This window comes from Podarcis bocagei (genome assembly GCF_964188305.1).
Source record: "Podarcis bocagei genome assembly, chromosome: 2".
In the NCBI taxonomy this organism is placed as follows: domain Eukaryota; kingdom Metazoa; phylum Chordata; class Lepidosauria; order Squamata; family Lacertidae; genus Podarcis; species Podarcis bocagei.
The window spans coordinates 47,545,389-47,562,690 of NC_138126.1; the positions used below are offsets into that span (position 1 = coordinate 47,545,389).

A 17,302-nucleotide genomic window follows, 5' to 3' on the forward strand; every position below is an offset into this window, starting at 1 on the left:
GATGGACACATATTCCATACCTCATAAGAAGGCTTGTGGCAGTATCATTATTAAACACACAAGTCATTCATATTCATTACTTACAAGGCAATATAAACTGCATTCAGAGACATTGTGTCAAAAGGCCCAGGTAGAACATCTGCCCTGCATCTAGAGGGTCCCAGGTCCAATGACTGGCATTTCCATGTGGGGCTAGGAGAGACCCCTGACTGAAACCTGGAAGAGGCAGCTAGTCAGTGGAGGCCATACTGAGCTACATGGACCAATTGTCTGACTTTGTCGAAGACTGGTTACGAACTTAATTTGTTCCGGAGGTCCATTCCTAACCCAAAACCGTTCTAAACCTGAGGTGCGCTTTCGCTAATAGGGCCTCCCGCTGCCGCACAATTTCTGTTCTCATCCTGGGGCAAAGTTCGTAACCCAAAGTACTACGTCCGCGTTAGCGGAGTTTGTAACCTGAGGTGCCACTGTACTGAACTTATAAAATGTTGCAAACACTCATGGGCTAGCATGATACACTTACAGCATTAATAGCCAGAGTTCTTACAAATTCATGTGCTAATGTTCATTGTTGTAGTCTTCAAGACAAGACAGGCATATTGTTCGGTGCCTCTGAGGCTGCAGTCCTAACCTCACTTACCTTGGAGTAAGTGGGATTTACTTCTGAGTAAACATTGTAGCCTAAACGAGTGTTTTGATGATTAGCTGGAATTGGGCAATGCACAAAAAAATAACGAGATAGAAACACATTTTATTTTTTACAACCATTATTTAAATAAAAGCAATGAATGTTTTTCCAGAGAGCCTGGCTTCTGCTAAACTGTGCTCAAATAGTGAGCTTTAGTAAGATTTGCACCTGCTTATTCAAAACTTAAGACCACAAACATCACAGCATGTGCTTTGTCCCTTTTAGAAGATCAATTTTTAGCAGGTGTTGTTCAACACAGCAGAGTACCAGAGCAGCTCAATGGTACTAAAAAGAGAGGTTACAAAATAATCCTTTGATATGCCAAGAACACTGCTAGCCAGAAACTAAACCAAAAGAAGTATCTCTTATTGTTGAAACAGGCAACCTTGCTTAAAACATGAAAACATGTACAATTCCGACTATGAGTAAGTCTGATGTCAGAAAAATAGGCCCAAACTCTCATTCCTTCTACAATGCCAGTGTACTGAATTTTTGCTATTCATTTTCTCATCACAAATTTGGGCAGTTATAATTAAAACAGTAGCTACAGACATACCACCACAGCAGTTTCCCACTAATACAGCTCATACTTCAAAGTATGTGAAGGAGACACCCCACTCCACATAAGATGAACATAAGATATTTATAATGCTTTAAGAACACAGTTATTTCTATTTTTGCAACAGGAGATCTTAGTTGTAACGGTGGTCTGTTCTCGCCAAAGAATCCAATAAGTGTACTGGATGGACACCAGGACAAGAAACATGCCTTACAGAATCTTTGTTTCTCTCCTAGGAGGAGAAATATATGAAGTGTCTCACGTATATGAAGTACAATTGCTCTCCCAAGGTTGGCAACACGGAATAGCAACACGGTACATAAAATGCACACCCCAGTTTGTACTACAGACAAGAAAAAGTGTTAAATGTCAAGGCCCACATAGTCAGAATATTTGCAATCTCACTCCGCAAATTCAAATCAGTAGAAACTGCCAAATGTGTTTTAATAATAAAGTGCAAGTAACAATAAGTCACTGAATTTTGGGGTGCTTTGCAGAAGGTTCTCCATCTTCCTTCTTGAGCCACTGGTGTATTAAGCTTGAACTGGTCTTTTTAGGTGGTGTGGTTTGGATAAACTGGCTGGACCATCTTGGTAAGCCGTCGCAATCATCTTCTTTCTTGGGAGATTTGTTTTTTAACCAGTTCATCATTATTTTGCTACTTGCACTAACTTTGGTATCCTAGGAGACAGAGAACAAGGACCATTAGAAAAGTATACCACTATTATGAACTAAAGGTTGATTAGGAATGATGAGAGTAGTTTAGAGAATCTACCTATTACCATCATGGTTTTTGGAGCACCCCTTTAAAGCACTGTGATACTACTTTAAACAATCAGCTTCCCCTAAAGGATTTTGGTAGCTGTAGTCTGTTAAGAGTGCTGAGAGCTGTTATTTGATCCCTATTTCTCCTCCCTGAGCCATGCCCAGAGTGGTTTAACAATCAATTCCTCTTCCTAGGCAACTCTGGGAATTGCAGCTCTGTGAGGGGAAGAACTCTCAGCATCCTTATCAAACTATTGTTTCCATAATTCTTTAAGGGTAGCCATGACTGTTGAAAGTGGTATCATAGTGTGGTGCAACACCCTGTTAGCTTGTATTTATTTTTCATTCAGCTCTGTCATGGCCAATGGCTAGTACAATAAAGTGATTTGGATTGGATTGGTATCATGGTGCTTTAAGTGTATGGTGTGAATGTAGCCCTAGTTGAAGTTAAATATGACGTGAGAATAATAACCCTACCTATTTTCTCCAAACCTGAAAATCCCAAATCTTACCTTCTTGAGATCCAGTTCAATGGGTACAATGCATTCTGGTGTATTATTTCTGGAATTGTTCACTATGGTTGAGACTGGGTGGAAAGCAAGGTTTTCTGTCGGTTGGATAAGCTTAACAGCTTCTTGTGTGGGTACTTCTGCAAAATCCAGCCATTTTCTGATTGCCTCATCCCCATCCAAGACAGCTGGCATTCTAAACAAGTTAAACAATACAGATCTCAGTGTACAGAATAACCCAAATTAGTATACAGCATGTTATGGTTTGGGGGGGGCACACCACAGTTGAAGCATCAATAAGAATCAGATTCCTAATATTAGATGGAGATAAAGGAAGGAAAATTCAGCAACTAAGATCTGCATGAATTTGCAGCACCATCATTCAAAAGAGGCCCTATCTTTCAAGGGGTCTGAATGACGAAGCCAGGTAACCGTTTTGGAATAATTCAAATGACAACCACAAAATATAGTATAAACATAATTCTTTATGAGCCAAAACTCAGAACAAGTAGCTTCTATTCAGATCCTCTTCTCTAAGAGGACAAAGGAGGTTTTTTTTTTGGGGGGGGGTATTTCTCTGACCTTCCTTTAAAAGTTATACATTATATATAGAGAGAGGTGTAATTATTTTTTATATATAATATAAAAATCATATGCCACACTAGTTGGTACACAGAAGTGATGGGAATTGAGACTTAAGCAGCTTTATTCTCAACTAGTTCCACTGTACAATATGATTTTCACCAAACACTTATTGAGCTATTCTCCCTTGCCTGTGATGGATGGAACTTAGATCTTTTGAAGCATTTACTGTGATGATGGTATAGCTGTACAATGTTTCTCCTCCATCAAGGGGCTCCCAACAATCAAAAATACCAGCCATGGTGAGTAACTTCCTGTCCTTTGAATCTTCATCCTCACCTTCCATATCTGGTTTGCTGAGCTGCAAAATTAAGGAATCGTGTTTTAAAAAAACATAAATATTTCAAATGCACAACCCCTTCCGGAGAAGGTTGAATACACCTCCCTGGATAGATGAACCACCCATCAACAATACTACCATCTTCTCAGGATTAAGTTTCAATTTGTTAGCCCTCATTGGGACCATCAGCCTCATAAGGACTATCACTGCCTCCAGGCAGCAATTCAACACGTCCATGATTTCACTCTCATTTGATGTAAAAAAGACACTAGTGTTGAGCATAAGTTGTGTGTTTACAATAGCCCAGCAGGACCCCACAGCATAGGTGCCATTTTGCTGCTCAGAAGTCCTAGAACTGGCATTTCAGCTACAAGCAGAACCACGGAAACCGGGGGCAGCAAGCCCTGTTTCGCTACTTGAGGCAAAGCAGGAAGTGCCATGCCACCTGTCCCTGCGCCACACATCTTCAGTGCCTCTACCACTGAAGAAGCTGTGCCAGTAGCTGTGCCAGCATCTGTGCCAATTTATGGCAAGATGAAATCTCACAAGATCTTGTGGGAAATCAGTGCTGATGCTGGGGCTGCTTTTCCACCAGCGATAGAGGCAGGTCATGCATCAGCTCGGGGGTTTCTGCTGCCCGAGGTGGCTGCTTCACATCACTTAATGAGTGGGCTGACCCTGACAGAAACACTGTGCCCCCGACTCAGAAGACCAATCAAGAATAATACTATGGTCTATAGTACTGAAAGCTGCTGAGAAATACAGAAGAATCTCAGTGGGCATGTCCTTCTCCCAGTGAATGTTATCCAAAATTGTTTCTGCGCCAAAACCATTCATGAAACCAAATCAAAATTGATCCACAGGGTCTTTTTCATCCCATATTGTCGGGAGTTGCATTGCAACACTTCATAAGCATCTTTGCAAATGGCTAATAGTTACTGCAATTATTGGAGTCCAAGAAGGGTTCCTTTAAGAATGGCATCACAACTACCTCCTTCAAGGCAGCCAGGACTCTTTATAACAAGCAATTTTATTACTTTCTAGACCCAGATTATCCCTCTCCTACTAGATGTAATAAGCTAAGGCCACAAGCTGAGAAAACACTGATAGGCTGCTTTTCTCCAAGTCCTCAGACTTCAATATGTGAAATTGATTCCTTAACCCAAGACTAGATGGTGCTCTGGACACATCAATAGACCGAACTGCTGAATCAGTAGAATCTAGGCTGAGGCAGATATGAGAAACATCATCCTTAACAAGTGCTTAACAAACATGTCACTAACATCGCCCAGTGGGCCAAGCTGGAATAGACACTAAGCCACTCAGAAAAGCTCTTCTAGATAGGACCCCAAGGATTCAAAGGTGCAGAGAAGTATTTCCTACGCTCAACCAGAGTAAGCTCAATAACGGGAGTACATTCAGTGACATTTCCCTAGAGACTTCTGCCACTTGTGTTCTAGTCAGCTCCCAACGTGCTTTGATCTAGTTAGACATGTCCATTGCTCTAGCTATGTCACCAGAGCAGAGTAGCCAGTGTGGTGCCCTCCATATTTTACTAAATTATAATTCCCATCAGCCCTGACCACTGGCAATGCTGGCGTTGATAGGAGTTGGAGTCCAAAAACATCTGCAGGACACCTCATTTGCTACCCCTGTACTAGAGGATAAAGTGGTCGCAACAGCATGGAGCCTGTTCATCCACTGAAGCTGGTACACTAGCTGCACCCCTTTGGAATAAAACAAACTTTCTGCACTTATCCATGCCCTGGTAACCTTTTACTACAGTATCATGTTGTACATGCAGCTGTGTTTGAAGACTCTCAGGACTGCTTTTCGTTCACAACAAAGCAGCCTGGCTACTAACTGGGAACCAGGAATTGTAATCACTACTCATTAGTTCTTCAAGAGATCCACTGGATTCTGGTCTATTTCTGCACACAATTCAAACTGATGGTGCTTACCTTTAAACCCTTGCATAGCTTGGGACCTGGCTACTTAAGTACACATTTCCCACCTCAACCTGCCAGTATCTTCTCAGAGGTCTTCTTCTGGTTCCCTTCATGATCTGTAGTGAGTTGTGTGGCTATAGGGGCAGATCTTGGGGTTTCAGATTTCAGCAGCACCCTGTGCAATGCCAAAATTCAGTGCCTCCCCCCTTCCATTCTACATCAAAGTTGCGGCAACCCTGAGACTCCATGCCCAGTGCAAATGAATTGGTCACACGCCTAAATCTGCCTCTGGGTGGCTATGGGAGAGGGGTATTCTCACGTTAGGGAGGTTTGCCTTTTTTGTTTCTTTTGAGGTGCAAGGCAAATACCCATTTCTCCCTATGGGTTTAACCTGTGATGTATTCTGCACTTTGCTGCAATTGCTTTTTCTATTGTACTCTTTTAGTAACTAAAAGAATTCAGTTATTTTAAACTGTCCTGGGAATTTTGAATTGAATGGCAATGCAAAAACACTTTAAATATTGTAAATAGCTTCAGGATGCCTCATGGGAAGAGATTCAGAAATGAAATAATAAAAATTACATGTATAAAAGGTGAACATTTCTGACACACTGTTATGCTGAACTTTCAGCATGGCCAACGGAGAACAGAATCATATGACCTTCAGCAACAGCTACCCTCGGGTAGCCTTCCTTCATGGGGAAAGGCAGTCTGACCAAAATAATAAAGCCAAAACCTTCTGAAACAAGTTAAGAGTTTGAGGGAAAGTAAATGAAAATGAAAGAGCCAATGAGCACTTCAGCATTAAATATGAACATATTGTTGTACCTTTTTATCCTCAGTCTGGGGGAAGTAAATGAAATAGGGTTGCTTCTGCCCATTTCGTTGTTGCCATTCGTAGTAGCCATCAGCCAGCACAACACAGCGTTTGCCTTTTACCAGAGGCCCCTTTTCAGAGAGAGAGAGAGAGAAGGAGGAGCAAGTGAAATATTAATTCACGCAAATAGCAAAGTCAAATAGTTAAAAACAAACATTTGGGATGGGATGACTTTAACAGTATCACATAGGATTCTAAGAAATGATCTTCAGAGCAAATGTGAATTCACATGGAGCTGTTGACAAAATTGACAGACTCATTTGACAGACTCATTTGTTTTCACTACAATCCTTGGAAGGAAACAGAAATTTAATTACTACATCTACACTTATTGACCCAATGACATTCCTAACACAACAGGGATTCTAAAATGGTGGTGACTGGCAACAGTCCTACAATTGTGCTAGTTCCTGGTGCAGCTCAGGTGCTTTTTGGGGATACTATTGCAATATATGGGGTGTGAGGAACAATTCCCCTATCCCCTATCATTCTGCTCCTTAATGAGTGTTTGTGAGCTTTGAGGAGATTTCACCCCTCCCATACCCAAGAATCTCCTGATCATCTCCTGATGGTCTCTGCTGACTCTCCACAGAGAGGAGGAGGCGTGTCCTGCCTATCTACTTATTCTGCCCAGCAACATATCTGTGTGTGTGAAAGAGAGTCAGTCAGTCAGTGTATCGGAGAGAGTGAGAGTGTTAGAGATCCTAGAGATAAGATTGCTGCTAAGAGCAGCTGCAGACTCTCAGTGTAGCATTGATTTATGCTTAGAATATTCAGCTCTGTATATAGTTTTGTATCATAGTTGTAGTTATAGAATAAAAGGAAGATATTTTACAGAGCTGCTCTCCGAGTGGTTTATACTCTGCAAGACTCTGCAAAACTCTGCTGCGCAACGACTGTATTATTGAGACAGTGAATCCGGTGCTCTCAGCTCTAAGCTGTGAGTCCACAGCACTGTGACCTGTTCCTGTGAGAAAGGAGGTCTCTGGCGGTGCTACACAGCTCGCCCAGCCCAGTCGGGGTTGAGGTGCAAGAGTCCAGTTGGTGCACTGTCTCTAGGGCGATGCTGACAAGCTTTCCACTTACAAGTCATGCTTAAGAATCCTTACTATCCCTTTAGAGTGCTTATTTGTATTTTTCTCTACTCTGGTTCTAGCTGTTACACCTTTCTAATTAACTCACGTTATCAGCCTAACTGATGCTTTTACTGATCTCAGAGATGTATCCTAAAGTGGCCTTCCTTACACAAGCCTCTGCTCATCCCTGCCAGAAGTGTAGATGAGAGTTTAGGCCACTTTCCCACAAGGTCTTATGAGTCTTATTTGTGCCTCTACATGAAGATTTGAGGACAAATCTTATTTTTAGGATAGAATGTAATACATTTCTAAAGTTGAATTTTTATGAAAACAAAGCCACCTATTAAAAGAGGAACACACACCTGTAACATAGAAAAAGGTAGGAGAGCAACAGGGAGGAATCCCCAAGGTTTGCCATGCTCCTGTTCCGAGAAGTAGTCAGAGAAATTAGGATGGAAGAGCTGACAGGAATCACACTATCGGAGCATCACACAAAATTCTCACAAAAAGTTGGGAGCATGTGCAATTGCAGCAAGGATATTCCACTGGAGGAAAAGAAAGGGTCCAGTGCACTTTGCTCAGTTCTGCTCTTAAGAGCCCAGACTGTGACAGCAACATAGTAAGAAGCAGTTCAGTGTTGTAGAATCATAGAATCATAGAGTTGGAAGAGACCACAAGGGCCATCGAGTCCAACCCCCTGCCAAGCAGGAAACACCATCAGAGCACTCCTGACATATGGTTGTCAAGCCTCTGCTTAAAGACCTCCAAAGAAGGAGACTCCACCACACTCCTTGTGTTTTGGAATGGAAGAATTTGGCAACAAAGCTAGCTGATCTGCATTCAAAGGCTCTCAAAAGGAGCTGTGAAGCAGGTGGAGAAACTGGGGAGAAACAGTCTTGCTGCCAACAAGCACCATACCACCTCGCATTCTGTTGTTGTTAATTAAATTTGTATTTGCATGGTGCAAATTCTCCAATTTCTCAGGAGTCTGATGCACCAACCGTTCATATGAAAGTTTTTCTATTCCTAGCACCAATGCGACTCACACTTCCTGAGTGCTAAGGCACTTTCACTGGTGAAATCATTTCACATAAGACAGCCTTGTAACGCCTTTCTAGCAAATGATTTCTTCCTGGGATGGGTCAATACCATGATCAATTTCAGAGAACTGAAAAAAGGTTCAAGCCTGCATCCCGAATCCAACATTAATAATAATAATAATAATAATAATAATAATAATAATAATAATATCTTTATTGTCATTGCCCCCTCTCGGGGACAACGAAACAATGAACAAGTGTTTGAGAATGCTACTTAATGACCAGAGAAAGACACCCATCTACGTGCTAAAAGGCACTGTCTAGCATGCTCTGAGAGAAGCTTATCCATGACCTATTCCAACTTCTACATAATGCTGAGTCAAGGGGTTTAGCTATTTTAGGGCATTTACTGTGCTTGGAAATAAAAAGGAAGTGTTGGAGTATGGAATGTGTCTATAGGCTGGAAAATGAGAGATTTAGGCTGGAAAATATAGTATGGAAAAAAAGTATGGAATGTGTCTATAGGCTGGAAAATGAGAGGAACAATGGGGTTTCCCCTCCTAAACATTGACTAAACTGCTGTGTGATGGCAACATGCCCCTGAGGGGGCTCTTCCAGTTAGATGATGACTTGTGCTGCTGGAGGAAAAGACTCCCAGGTGTAAAGGCTGGCAGAAGGGGCTCTCTTGATAGTTCCACCATCCTTCAAAAGTGCAGGAAAAGGTGGTCAGAAGTGGGCCCCTCTCTGTTGTGGAACTCTCTCCCTGCAGAGGCATGTCTAGCATTTTTATCATGTAGCTTCTGCTATATGCTGAATACATACCTCTTTACTCTAGACTTTGATAGTGAGGGTATTTGGTTTTTGAGGACCCACCATTTTGTTTAATCTATACTGAGCTGTTTTTGTTTGGAACTGTTTACCTGTTTTTATAATGGTATGATTATATTGTTACCTGCCTTGGGACATTTTGGTGAAAGGTGGGTAAGAAATCTGACAGAATGAATGAATAAATGAGTTACAGAGAAACAAGGAGGGTTAACTTTCCAATGTGATGTCTCATTTCCTCAGTCAAATGCATGTTACTTCTTCATGACCCTTTGCTTCCCCCCCAATAGAGACCCTCCATTTGTGTGCATGAAGTTGGTGGGATGCAAATGGAAAGAGGTGACAGTATTCAGAACAAACCGTTTTTCCAGTGAGTTTTCATAGACTTCCACTTCTGCTATTGTATTTCCCAAAGCCTCCCATACCAGCAACATTACTTATGTTCTTCTCTAATCGAACCTGCACAGATACCAAACAGCCAGTTATCTTGAAGCTGCTCTGTCAAGCACAGCATGTGAAATGCTATCACCTGCTGGGCTCTTCCCTTTCAGGAAAATCATGATGCTGTGTTCACAGCATGCAGTTCAGAATTGTTTACATTTGGTGCGGCAAGGCAACTGTTATGAATACCTCTAAGAAAAAGCTTCACTTTTTGTGTATAGCTCAAAAGACATACCATAAATAGCATGGCCAGGAGGAGACAGACTTTCGGAAAAGGAAAAAAAAAAGTTTATTTTCAAATGGAAGGCTACACAAAAACTAACCTTGTAGGACAGTTTCTCCATCATGGTATCACTCCGACAATTTGCAGTGTTATACTGCATTTTAGATGGGTCAGCTTCCTTAAACCAGGCTGGAACCAGCCCCCAACGCATAGCTACAAGGACACGTTCAGAAGAGTTGGCATCCTTTAATAAAGTGGAAACAGGAAGAAATATTGAGAAGCATCCAAAAACACAGAAGATTTCAGAGTAATCAGTGTGTACAGTGTGAACACAGAAAACAGCAAAATTCCTGCTGAAAAATCATGTTGGAATGCAGAAAATGGTTGCTAAATTCAACTTTCCAAACTGGAGGGGTTTTTACCTTTCTAAAAGGGGCTGAGGGCACAGCCCCAGATGTTCAGATTTGGAAAACATGTGTGGAGCACCTGTTTGCACAAGCAGCTCTTTATCCAGTAAGAGATGCAAACTTCTATGCACTTATACCTCCTAGGTAGATTGAGGTGAAAGGGTGTACTAGATTTCTACATTGTCTCTCATTATATAAGCAAAGTGATTCTAATCAAGTCAGTTACTGACAAAAATACCAAGTTTTATATTTAAAAAGAAGGCAGCAAGTTAATTATCACTTTATAACAGCTCTGGGATTCATTGCTCTAATTCTGTGTTGTGATGAGACCCTACTCTATGACTACAATAGTTACAGAAGGAACCAACGAAATGCAAGGGTCCTGCTGAAGTAAATTAGACATGAGTTATAGCCACGCAAGCCACGTTAAATAATACCATTTGAAAACAGGCAAGTAGAACACATCATGGGATTTAATTTTTAGTAAACGTGTGTAGGATTGTGCTGTCAGAATTTGAAATCTGCCATTTTACCCTCTTCACAATGTACCTTCCGGTTTTTATGAGTCATTTCTTTCATTTTTCTCAGCTGAAACAATTGAAACAGACCAACGGGTTTCATTTCTCTGTTTGCCAGTTTCTATTCAAATTCACTTTCGGTGTTATCCCGAGGGCAAATTTTAAAATGGTTTCAATGAAAACAAATACCAAAATAGTCTTACTGGTCTGAGATTTTACAGCATGCATATACATGTAAACATCAGAAAATACAGCACAAGCTCTAATTCAATATTGAATCAATATGTATGATACCTTTTCCTTAATGGTAAATACCACTGAAACTAGTTTGTTATTAAGGAATACAGTGTAGCAAATGTTTATTGACATCCGTGGTAGAAGAGCAGTGTACTGAGGACTCCAGACACCCATTCACTCCTCCAACTTGCTGACCTCCCTGCTGTTTTGAAATACACCTGACACTGCTGCATATACACCCTCTTCTTCCGCCTAGACAAGGCAATTATGTTGTGCTCCTCTGGCCAACAAGGGCAAGATACCTTTGGTATGTGCATTTGAGAAAGAACTAATCAACCACAAGCACTTAGGCAGCTTCCTGTCTAGGCAGGAAAATGAAAGAGTATTGCAAATTTTTGGTTAAAAGGGCGGGGGCTTCAGGTTTGTGCATGTATACTATTTTGAGACACAGATTATTTTAAAAATCACTTTTTTCCTTCTTTACTCTTGTACTATGAGTGAAATCATGTCAGAACAAGTGCTTATCTTCCAAGATTTGAGAACTCAGCTTTATTGCAAAAAAGAAAACACAATTAACCACCAATCCAATATTGTATTTGTCTGTGTGCTGGAGCAGGAATTTGTTTTTTTAAGACAAAAACAAACAAACAAAACACACACACAATTACAGCACCCTGTGGAAACATGGTAGTGCGGAGAAGCCTGCTTAGACTGTAATGCTCCATTACAGATAAATAATCATCTCTGGCTGATGGAAGGGTTTCTATCTCTCACTTCCCAACATACCGTACATTTCTCCTCTCACTCTCAGATAGACTAGCAACTCAATCCTCCATATACAGGCCTATGCAGATTGAGTTAAATGAAATGTAAGCTTTGTAATTATTAGTAATTTCTCAGTATACAAAATTGTTATTTGGTGATTGTATTACATAGAAAGATGAATGTAAGCATATTTATTAAACATTTAAATCTAACTTTTATTTGAAAAAAATAGGGCGATGCAGAAGGAAAAGAAAATGATTTATGTATTGCAATAGACCTGTGTGATGCCATCACAATGCCTGGATACAAAGACTTCAGTCTTGGCTCCTTTACTAGGGCTGCTATCAACACAAGTCAAGAGCTTATGATGATGAAATGGCATGACGGGGGTCAGCTGGATCTAGTGCTACTGAGAACATCCAGCTCAAAACACTGTTGGATACAGTGGTGCCCCGCAAGACGAATGCCTCGCAAGACGAAAAACTCGCTAGACGAAAGGGTTTTGCGTTTTTTGAGCTGCTTCGCAAGACGAATTTCCCTATGGGCTTGCTTCGCAAGACGAAAACGTCTTGCAAGTTTGTTTCCTTTTTCTTAACACCGTTAATACAGTTGCGACTTGACTTCGAGGAGCAACTCATAGAACGCGGTGTGGTAGCCTTTTTTGAGGTTTTTGAAGACTTTGGTGATTTTTGAAGCTTTTCCAAAACTTTCCCGACACCGTGCTTCGCAAGACGAAAAATTCGCTAGACGAAAAAACTCGTGGAACGAATTAACTTTGTCTTGCGAGGCACCACTGTAGTGGGAAGTTTCTATAGAGGGCTGCTGCAGTTAACATCTCATATGAATCCAACACCTTCACACCATTTCCCCACTGATATACCAAAACTGTATTTTGCTGAAAGATGGTTTGGTAGTCTTGGAAACAAGGAAGCATTCCCTCAGCAATACTGGAAACACAGTGAACATTAAAGATTATTGCAACCATGCCTCATTGCTGGAGTCATTGATGAAGGCAACACTGACCACAATGCCCTAAATCAGGGATGGGAAAATCTGTGGCTCTCTATACATTGTTGAATGAAAATTCCCAGGATTCCTGACCACTGGCCATGCTACTTGGGTCTGATGGGAGTTGGAGTCCAGCAACACAAGTTCCACATCTCTGTCTTAAATAAAGATGGATTGGTCAAAATTTGGCCTCACGTATAAAGCAAAGAGTGATAAATGTCTTACTCTGAAAGACTGCTTCTTCAGAAGCTCTCTATTCTAGATGATTAGACTAACAGAATATAACAGATGTCACTAATTTTGGAACACAAATGCTCCACTGAGCAGGCAGTCACAGTTCCCCTTATTTGTGAAATTTTGATCTTGCAAAGCTAACATAAAGCACTTATACATGTAAAAGTAGCTGAACAGAAAGTTATGCTAAGCACAAATCTAATATTTGGGGGGTTCACCTTTTCAAAGTGTTGTCGGGAGAGAAGCACAGGGCTATTAGACTGTGGGCTCTTATTGTAGGATGGACTATATTTGTCAGCATTTTTCCATTCTGGACACCTTCTCTTTCCTTGATTATCACGGTATTCACAGGCACGGCGGATACGATCTGCTCCCAGTACAACAGCTGTTCGCCCACACATTCTTCAGTGGCCTGCAAAAAGCAGATGTACTCAGACCAAAGGCCTATGAATCTGGCTGACACCCCTGCAGTCTCCAATGTCTCAGTTCTACAAATGCAAACACAGAGAAGTAAATCCTAGTATTCCATGTGCCCTTGATGTGCACCTTTCACAGAATCCCAAGCCTTCCTGGAGAGATCATTCCAGGATGGGTTGAGAGGGAGATCTTGTAGTGTGGTCAGCCCAGGACCTCCATTTACAGTGTCCAGGCTTGTGCCCCAGAGAGGCCACTTTGGTGCTGCTAATGTAGCAAAAACAACCCTTGGGAGGCAGCTAGTTACAAGCTACCTGTCTCTGCAGCTGCAGCAGGTGCTGTGATTCTCCAATGGTTTGATCTCACCACCAGAGGCACAGACCATTGTTTCTCAAGATAGACAGATGCCAACAACCCAACTTCATACATCCCTCTGTTCTAAGAGCTGCCAATTTGTTCCACCTCTCTGCTGGTTGTTCTTTAAGAAGTTAGTAATCAATAAGGATACTTGTCTTCTGGTACCATGGTTGCTAAGCTTACTCAGAAGCCTTTGTGAGGGACTCTGGCAAAAGCTTTTTGAAAGTACACAATATCTACTGGTTCACCCCTATCCACATGTTTGCTGACACTCTAAAACAATTCTAACATGTTAGTGAGACACAGGACTTAACATTTGCAAAAACTATGCAGATTTTTCTTCAGCAAGATTTCTTCTTCTATATGTTTGATAATTCTATTTAAAAATTTCCTTTACACTCATTCACACAGAAGCTAACCTGCCTACGGTTTCCTAGATTCCCCCTTACATCCCTCTTTGTTTTTTTAAAAAATGTTGCTACATTAGCCACTTTCTAGTTCTCAGGTACAGTGGTGCCCCGCAAGGCGAATGCCTCGCAAGACGAAAAACTTGCTAGACGAAAGGGTTTTGCGGTTTTTGAGCTGCTTCGCAAGACGAATTTCCCTATGCGTTTTTTGCAAGTTTGTTTCCTTTTTCTTAACACTGTTAATACACTTGTGACTTGACTTCGAGGAGCAACTCATAGAACGCGGTGTGGTAGCCTTTTTTGAGGTTTTTGGTGATTTTTGAAGCTTTTCAAAAACTTTTCCGACACCGTGCTTCGCAAGACGAAAAATTCGCTAGACAAAAAAACTCGCGGAACGAATCAATTTCGTCTTGCGAGGCACCACTGTACTAACGCCCAAAGTAGAAACAAGCCACATACTTTTGTTAGAAGACCAACAATTTCACATTCGAGTTAAGAGCTTATTGGAGCACATGATGTTAAATTTTAATTTGTCAGTAAGACCTAGAGCTTCACAGCTCACTATCATTATAGGCTCCCTTCCTGAAAAAGTTCAGATGTGGGTACCTGCCCTATCTCTGCTGCAGCAAAGACCCCCCCCCCAAAAAAAACCCCTTAATTCAGCTCTTCTGCGACACCTCTAGCCCACGTTTAACTTCCTTGTGGCAAATAACAGCTTTCCTGCATTTTTTTTTTAAAGACTGAAATTTGAGCCAGTAAAAAGTCATCATCAGAACGGGCAGCTTGACAAAGACGCATTATTACAGAGGGGGAAACTATCCCTCCTCACGAATCTCCGCTCTTGGTTTAAGAAAGAAAAAAGGAGAAGCTCTGAAACAACGGAGGGTGGGGAAGGGAGAGAGACGGCAACTTCCTTACCTGTGGGATGTCTTTAAGGGCTGAAAAAGGCGGCGACCACCTTTGCCGAGGGAAAGAAGCGCGGACTGTAGAGCTGCTGGCAAGGAGGGCAACCTTCGCCCCGGAACGGCGCCCGGTGTGTGGACTCGCACGTCGGAACCCGCCCCCCCCCCGCAGGGCTCTTCGCCTCAGCGAGGGTGTTTGTGCGCGCGCTCCGCTCTCGCGTGACGGGGTGGGAAAGGGAAAGAGGCGGAGGGAGAGCTCTCCCTCCCGGGGCGGCTCGCGGGGTTTTCGCGCCTTCCTCGGCGGCGTCGCAGCTCCGGCTCCGGGCCTGGTGGTGACGTCAGCAGCCCGGCCCGGTGGTTCCACCCCGTCGCCGCGCCCCAGCGGGGCTTTCAAAACGCCGCCTCGGAAATGGGCCGTTGCGCTACGCAGAGCGAGGAAGGGGCGCGCGAGGGCGGGGGAAGGATTCGGGGCCCCTCGGGATCTTGCCTCCTTGCATAGGTGCAACACCAGGCACACTTAGGGTTTCTACAACTCGGCCTTTTCCAAGGGAATGCCAAGAAAGGCCCACTCCCACTTTTAAATAAAATTGTTGTTATATTATTATTATTAATTATACCCCACCTATCTGGCTGGGTTTCCCCAGCCACTCTGGGCGGCTTCCACCACATAAAAAACATTAATAATAATAATAATAGCGGCAATTATTAACCTCCCTGGGCTCCTGCAGGGGAAAGGGTAGGATAGAGATGCTGATAATACTACTACTACTACTACTACTACTACTACTACTACTACTACTAATAATAATAATAATAATTGCTACTATTATTATTGCATTTCTACCTTACCCTATATTACCCTTTCTCCTGCAGGAACCCAGGGTGGTTATACAACCTCATCATGACATTGCCAAAGCAGCTGAAACCACAGGCAATATTCGTGTCCCAAAAATGCATGTTACCAAGCGTGCTTCTCGTGTATGCCCCAGGATTTCTGCAGTAAAACTATCCAGCACAATCTTAGGCCATGTTCCCGCAATATCCCTCCCGCAATATTCAATGCGGCTTAACTTAAATCGCAGTTGGGATTGCAGTATGGAGCCACACACTTGGGAAATCCTGTTTTCATGTCATTTCACTTTTAATTTGTATACGTACCGCCTTTCTATATTACTAACACAAGGTGGTTTACAGCTGAAAAAAGTAAAGATCACACATCTTTTAGCAATCTGATCCAATACAAATAAATCATAATAAAAATAGACTTAAACAACTTATATCAAATTAAGTAATATTCAATAATGCATTAGAATAGGATAGTACACAATAAAATTAACTCTCAAAATAGCAACAAATAATAATTAAACAGGAATTCACTCTCAGCAATTACTACATTGGCCATGATTCCTTGCAAGCTTGTTGGCATCTGTCTGTCTCGGGAGACAATGGAGGAGTGCACCTTCAGGGGTGAAGTCAATGTGTTGGAGAACTATAGCGCCTGCTGTGGCTTTAGAAACTGATACAGGTGAGACCTGTTTTGTTGCAGCTGGGGCGGATGAAGGCATCCGGTTGTGCTACTGCAGATGCATCATGGCCTTTCTTCCTTCTACATTCTTCCTAGCAGTCATTCCTCCTCTGGTCACTACTATGGATATCTGACATGACTGCTTGTCTCCAGGTCCTGCAGTCACCTACAAAGGATTCCCACACAGCGGGCTTAATGTTCCCTGCCTTTAAACTCACATTTGCAGACATTTTGGTAACATGGAATTGGCCTGCCAACAGGCCTGGTGCCTGAAGCCAGCTCCCCATAGAGCACATCCTTAGGGACCCTGTCATCTTCCCTTATGTTATCTCTATATATGTTCTATATATTTCTATTAAACAAAGACAATTAAAAGGTTTAATACTGAGACTCCAAGGGTGAGGCCACTCTTTAAAACATGGAGGTAAGCTGGCTGCCCTCCCCGTCCCTGAATTCCACCCTGACATTATCCATCCTCTGCCAGGGTAACCTGTTCTCTTTTTCTACAGGCCATTAAGTGATGTTGGCAGAGTCATTGCACCTGGCTGTTTTCTGTTTGGTTATCTTTCCCCCCGTTTGTGTGCTTTCCCCACACGCTTTGAATGCACAAGGACAGCAGGCTGACTTCATCAACAGAGTATAGAAATATAATCA

At 42.2% G+C, this 17,302-nt stretch overlaps 1 protein-coding gene across 2 annotated transcripts; it reads right to left on the reverse strand.

The window, feature by feature from the left end:
- Positions 1-731: 731 nt before the first annotated feature.
- HMCES (5-hydroxymethylcytosine binding, ES cell specific) lies at positions 732-15,281 on the reverse strand. 2 transcript variants are annotated; one of them, XM_081184311.1, is made up of 7 exons: positions 15,140-15,281; positions 13,262-13,455; positions 9,975-10,118; positions 6,221-6,340; positions 3,295-3,464; positions 2,525-2,717; positions 732-1,928 (listed from the first exon to the last, which is right to left on the reverse strand). In XM_081184311.1, exons 2-7 carry the CDS (start codon positions 13,442-13,444, stop codon positions 1,719-1,721), a joined length of 1,020 nt encoding a protein of 339 aa, XP_081040437.1. In that variant the 5' UTR covers positions 13,445-13,455; positions 15,140-15,281; the 3' UTR covers positions 732-1,718. The 2 variants fall into 2 exon arrangements, with proteins under 2 accessions (XP_081040437.1, XP_081040438.1); XM_081184312.1 differs by having other exon boundaries at positions 13,262-13,531; positions 15,140-15,277.
- Between the last annotated feature and the right edge of the window lie 2,021 nt (positions 15,282-17,302).

Bases quoted from the DNA above. Each gene is read 5' to 3' on its own strand.
- HMCES (XM_081184311.1), bottom strand. From the start codon at position 13,444: ATGTGTGGGCGAACAGCTGTTGTACTGGGAGCAGATCGTATCCGCCGT. The intron at 10,119-13,261 runs GTGAACCCCCCA...ACTTTATTAAAG, and splicing joins CCCGACAACACTTTGAAAAG to GATGCCAACTCTTCTGAACG. The intron at 1,929-2,524 runs GTAAGATTTGGG...TCTGTCTCCTAG, and splicing joins TTGAACTGGATCTCAAGAAG to GATACCAAAGTTAGTGCAAG.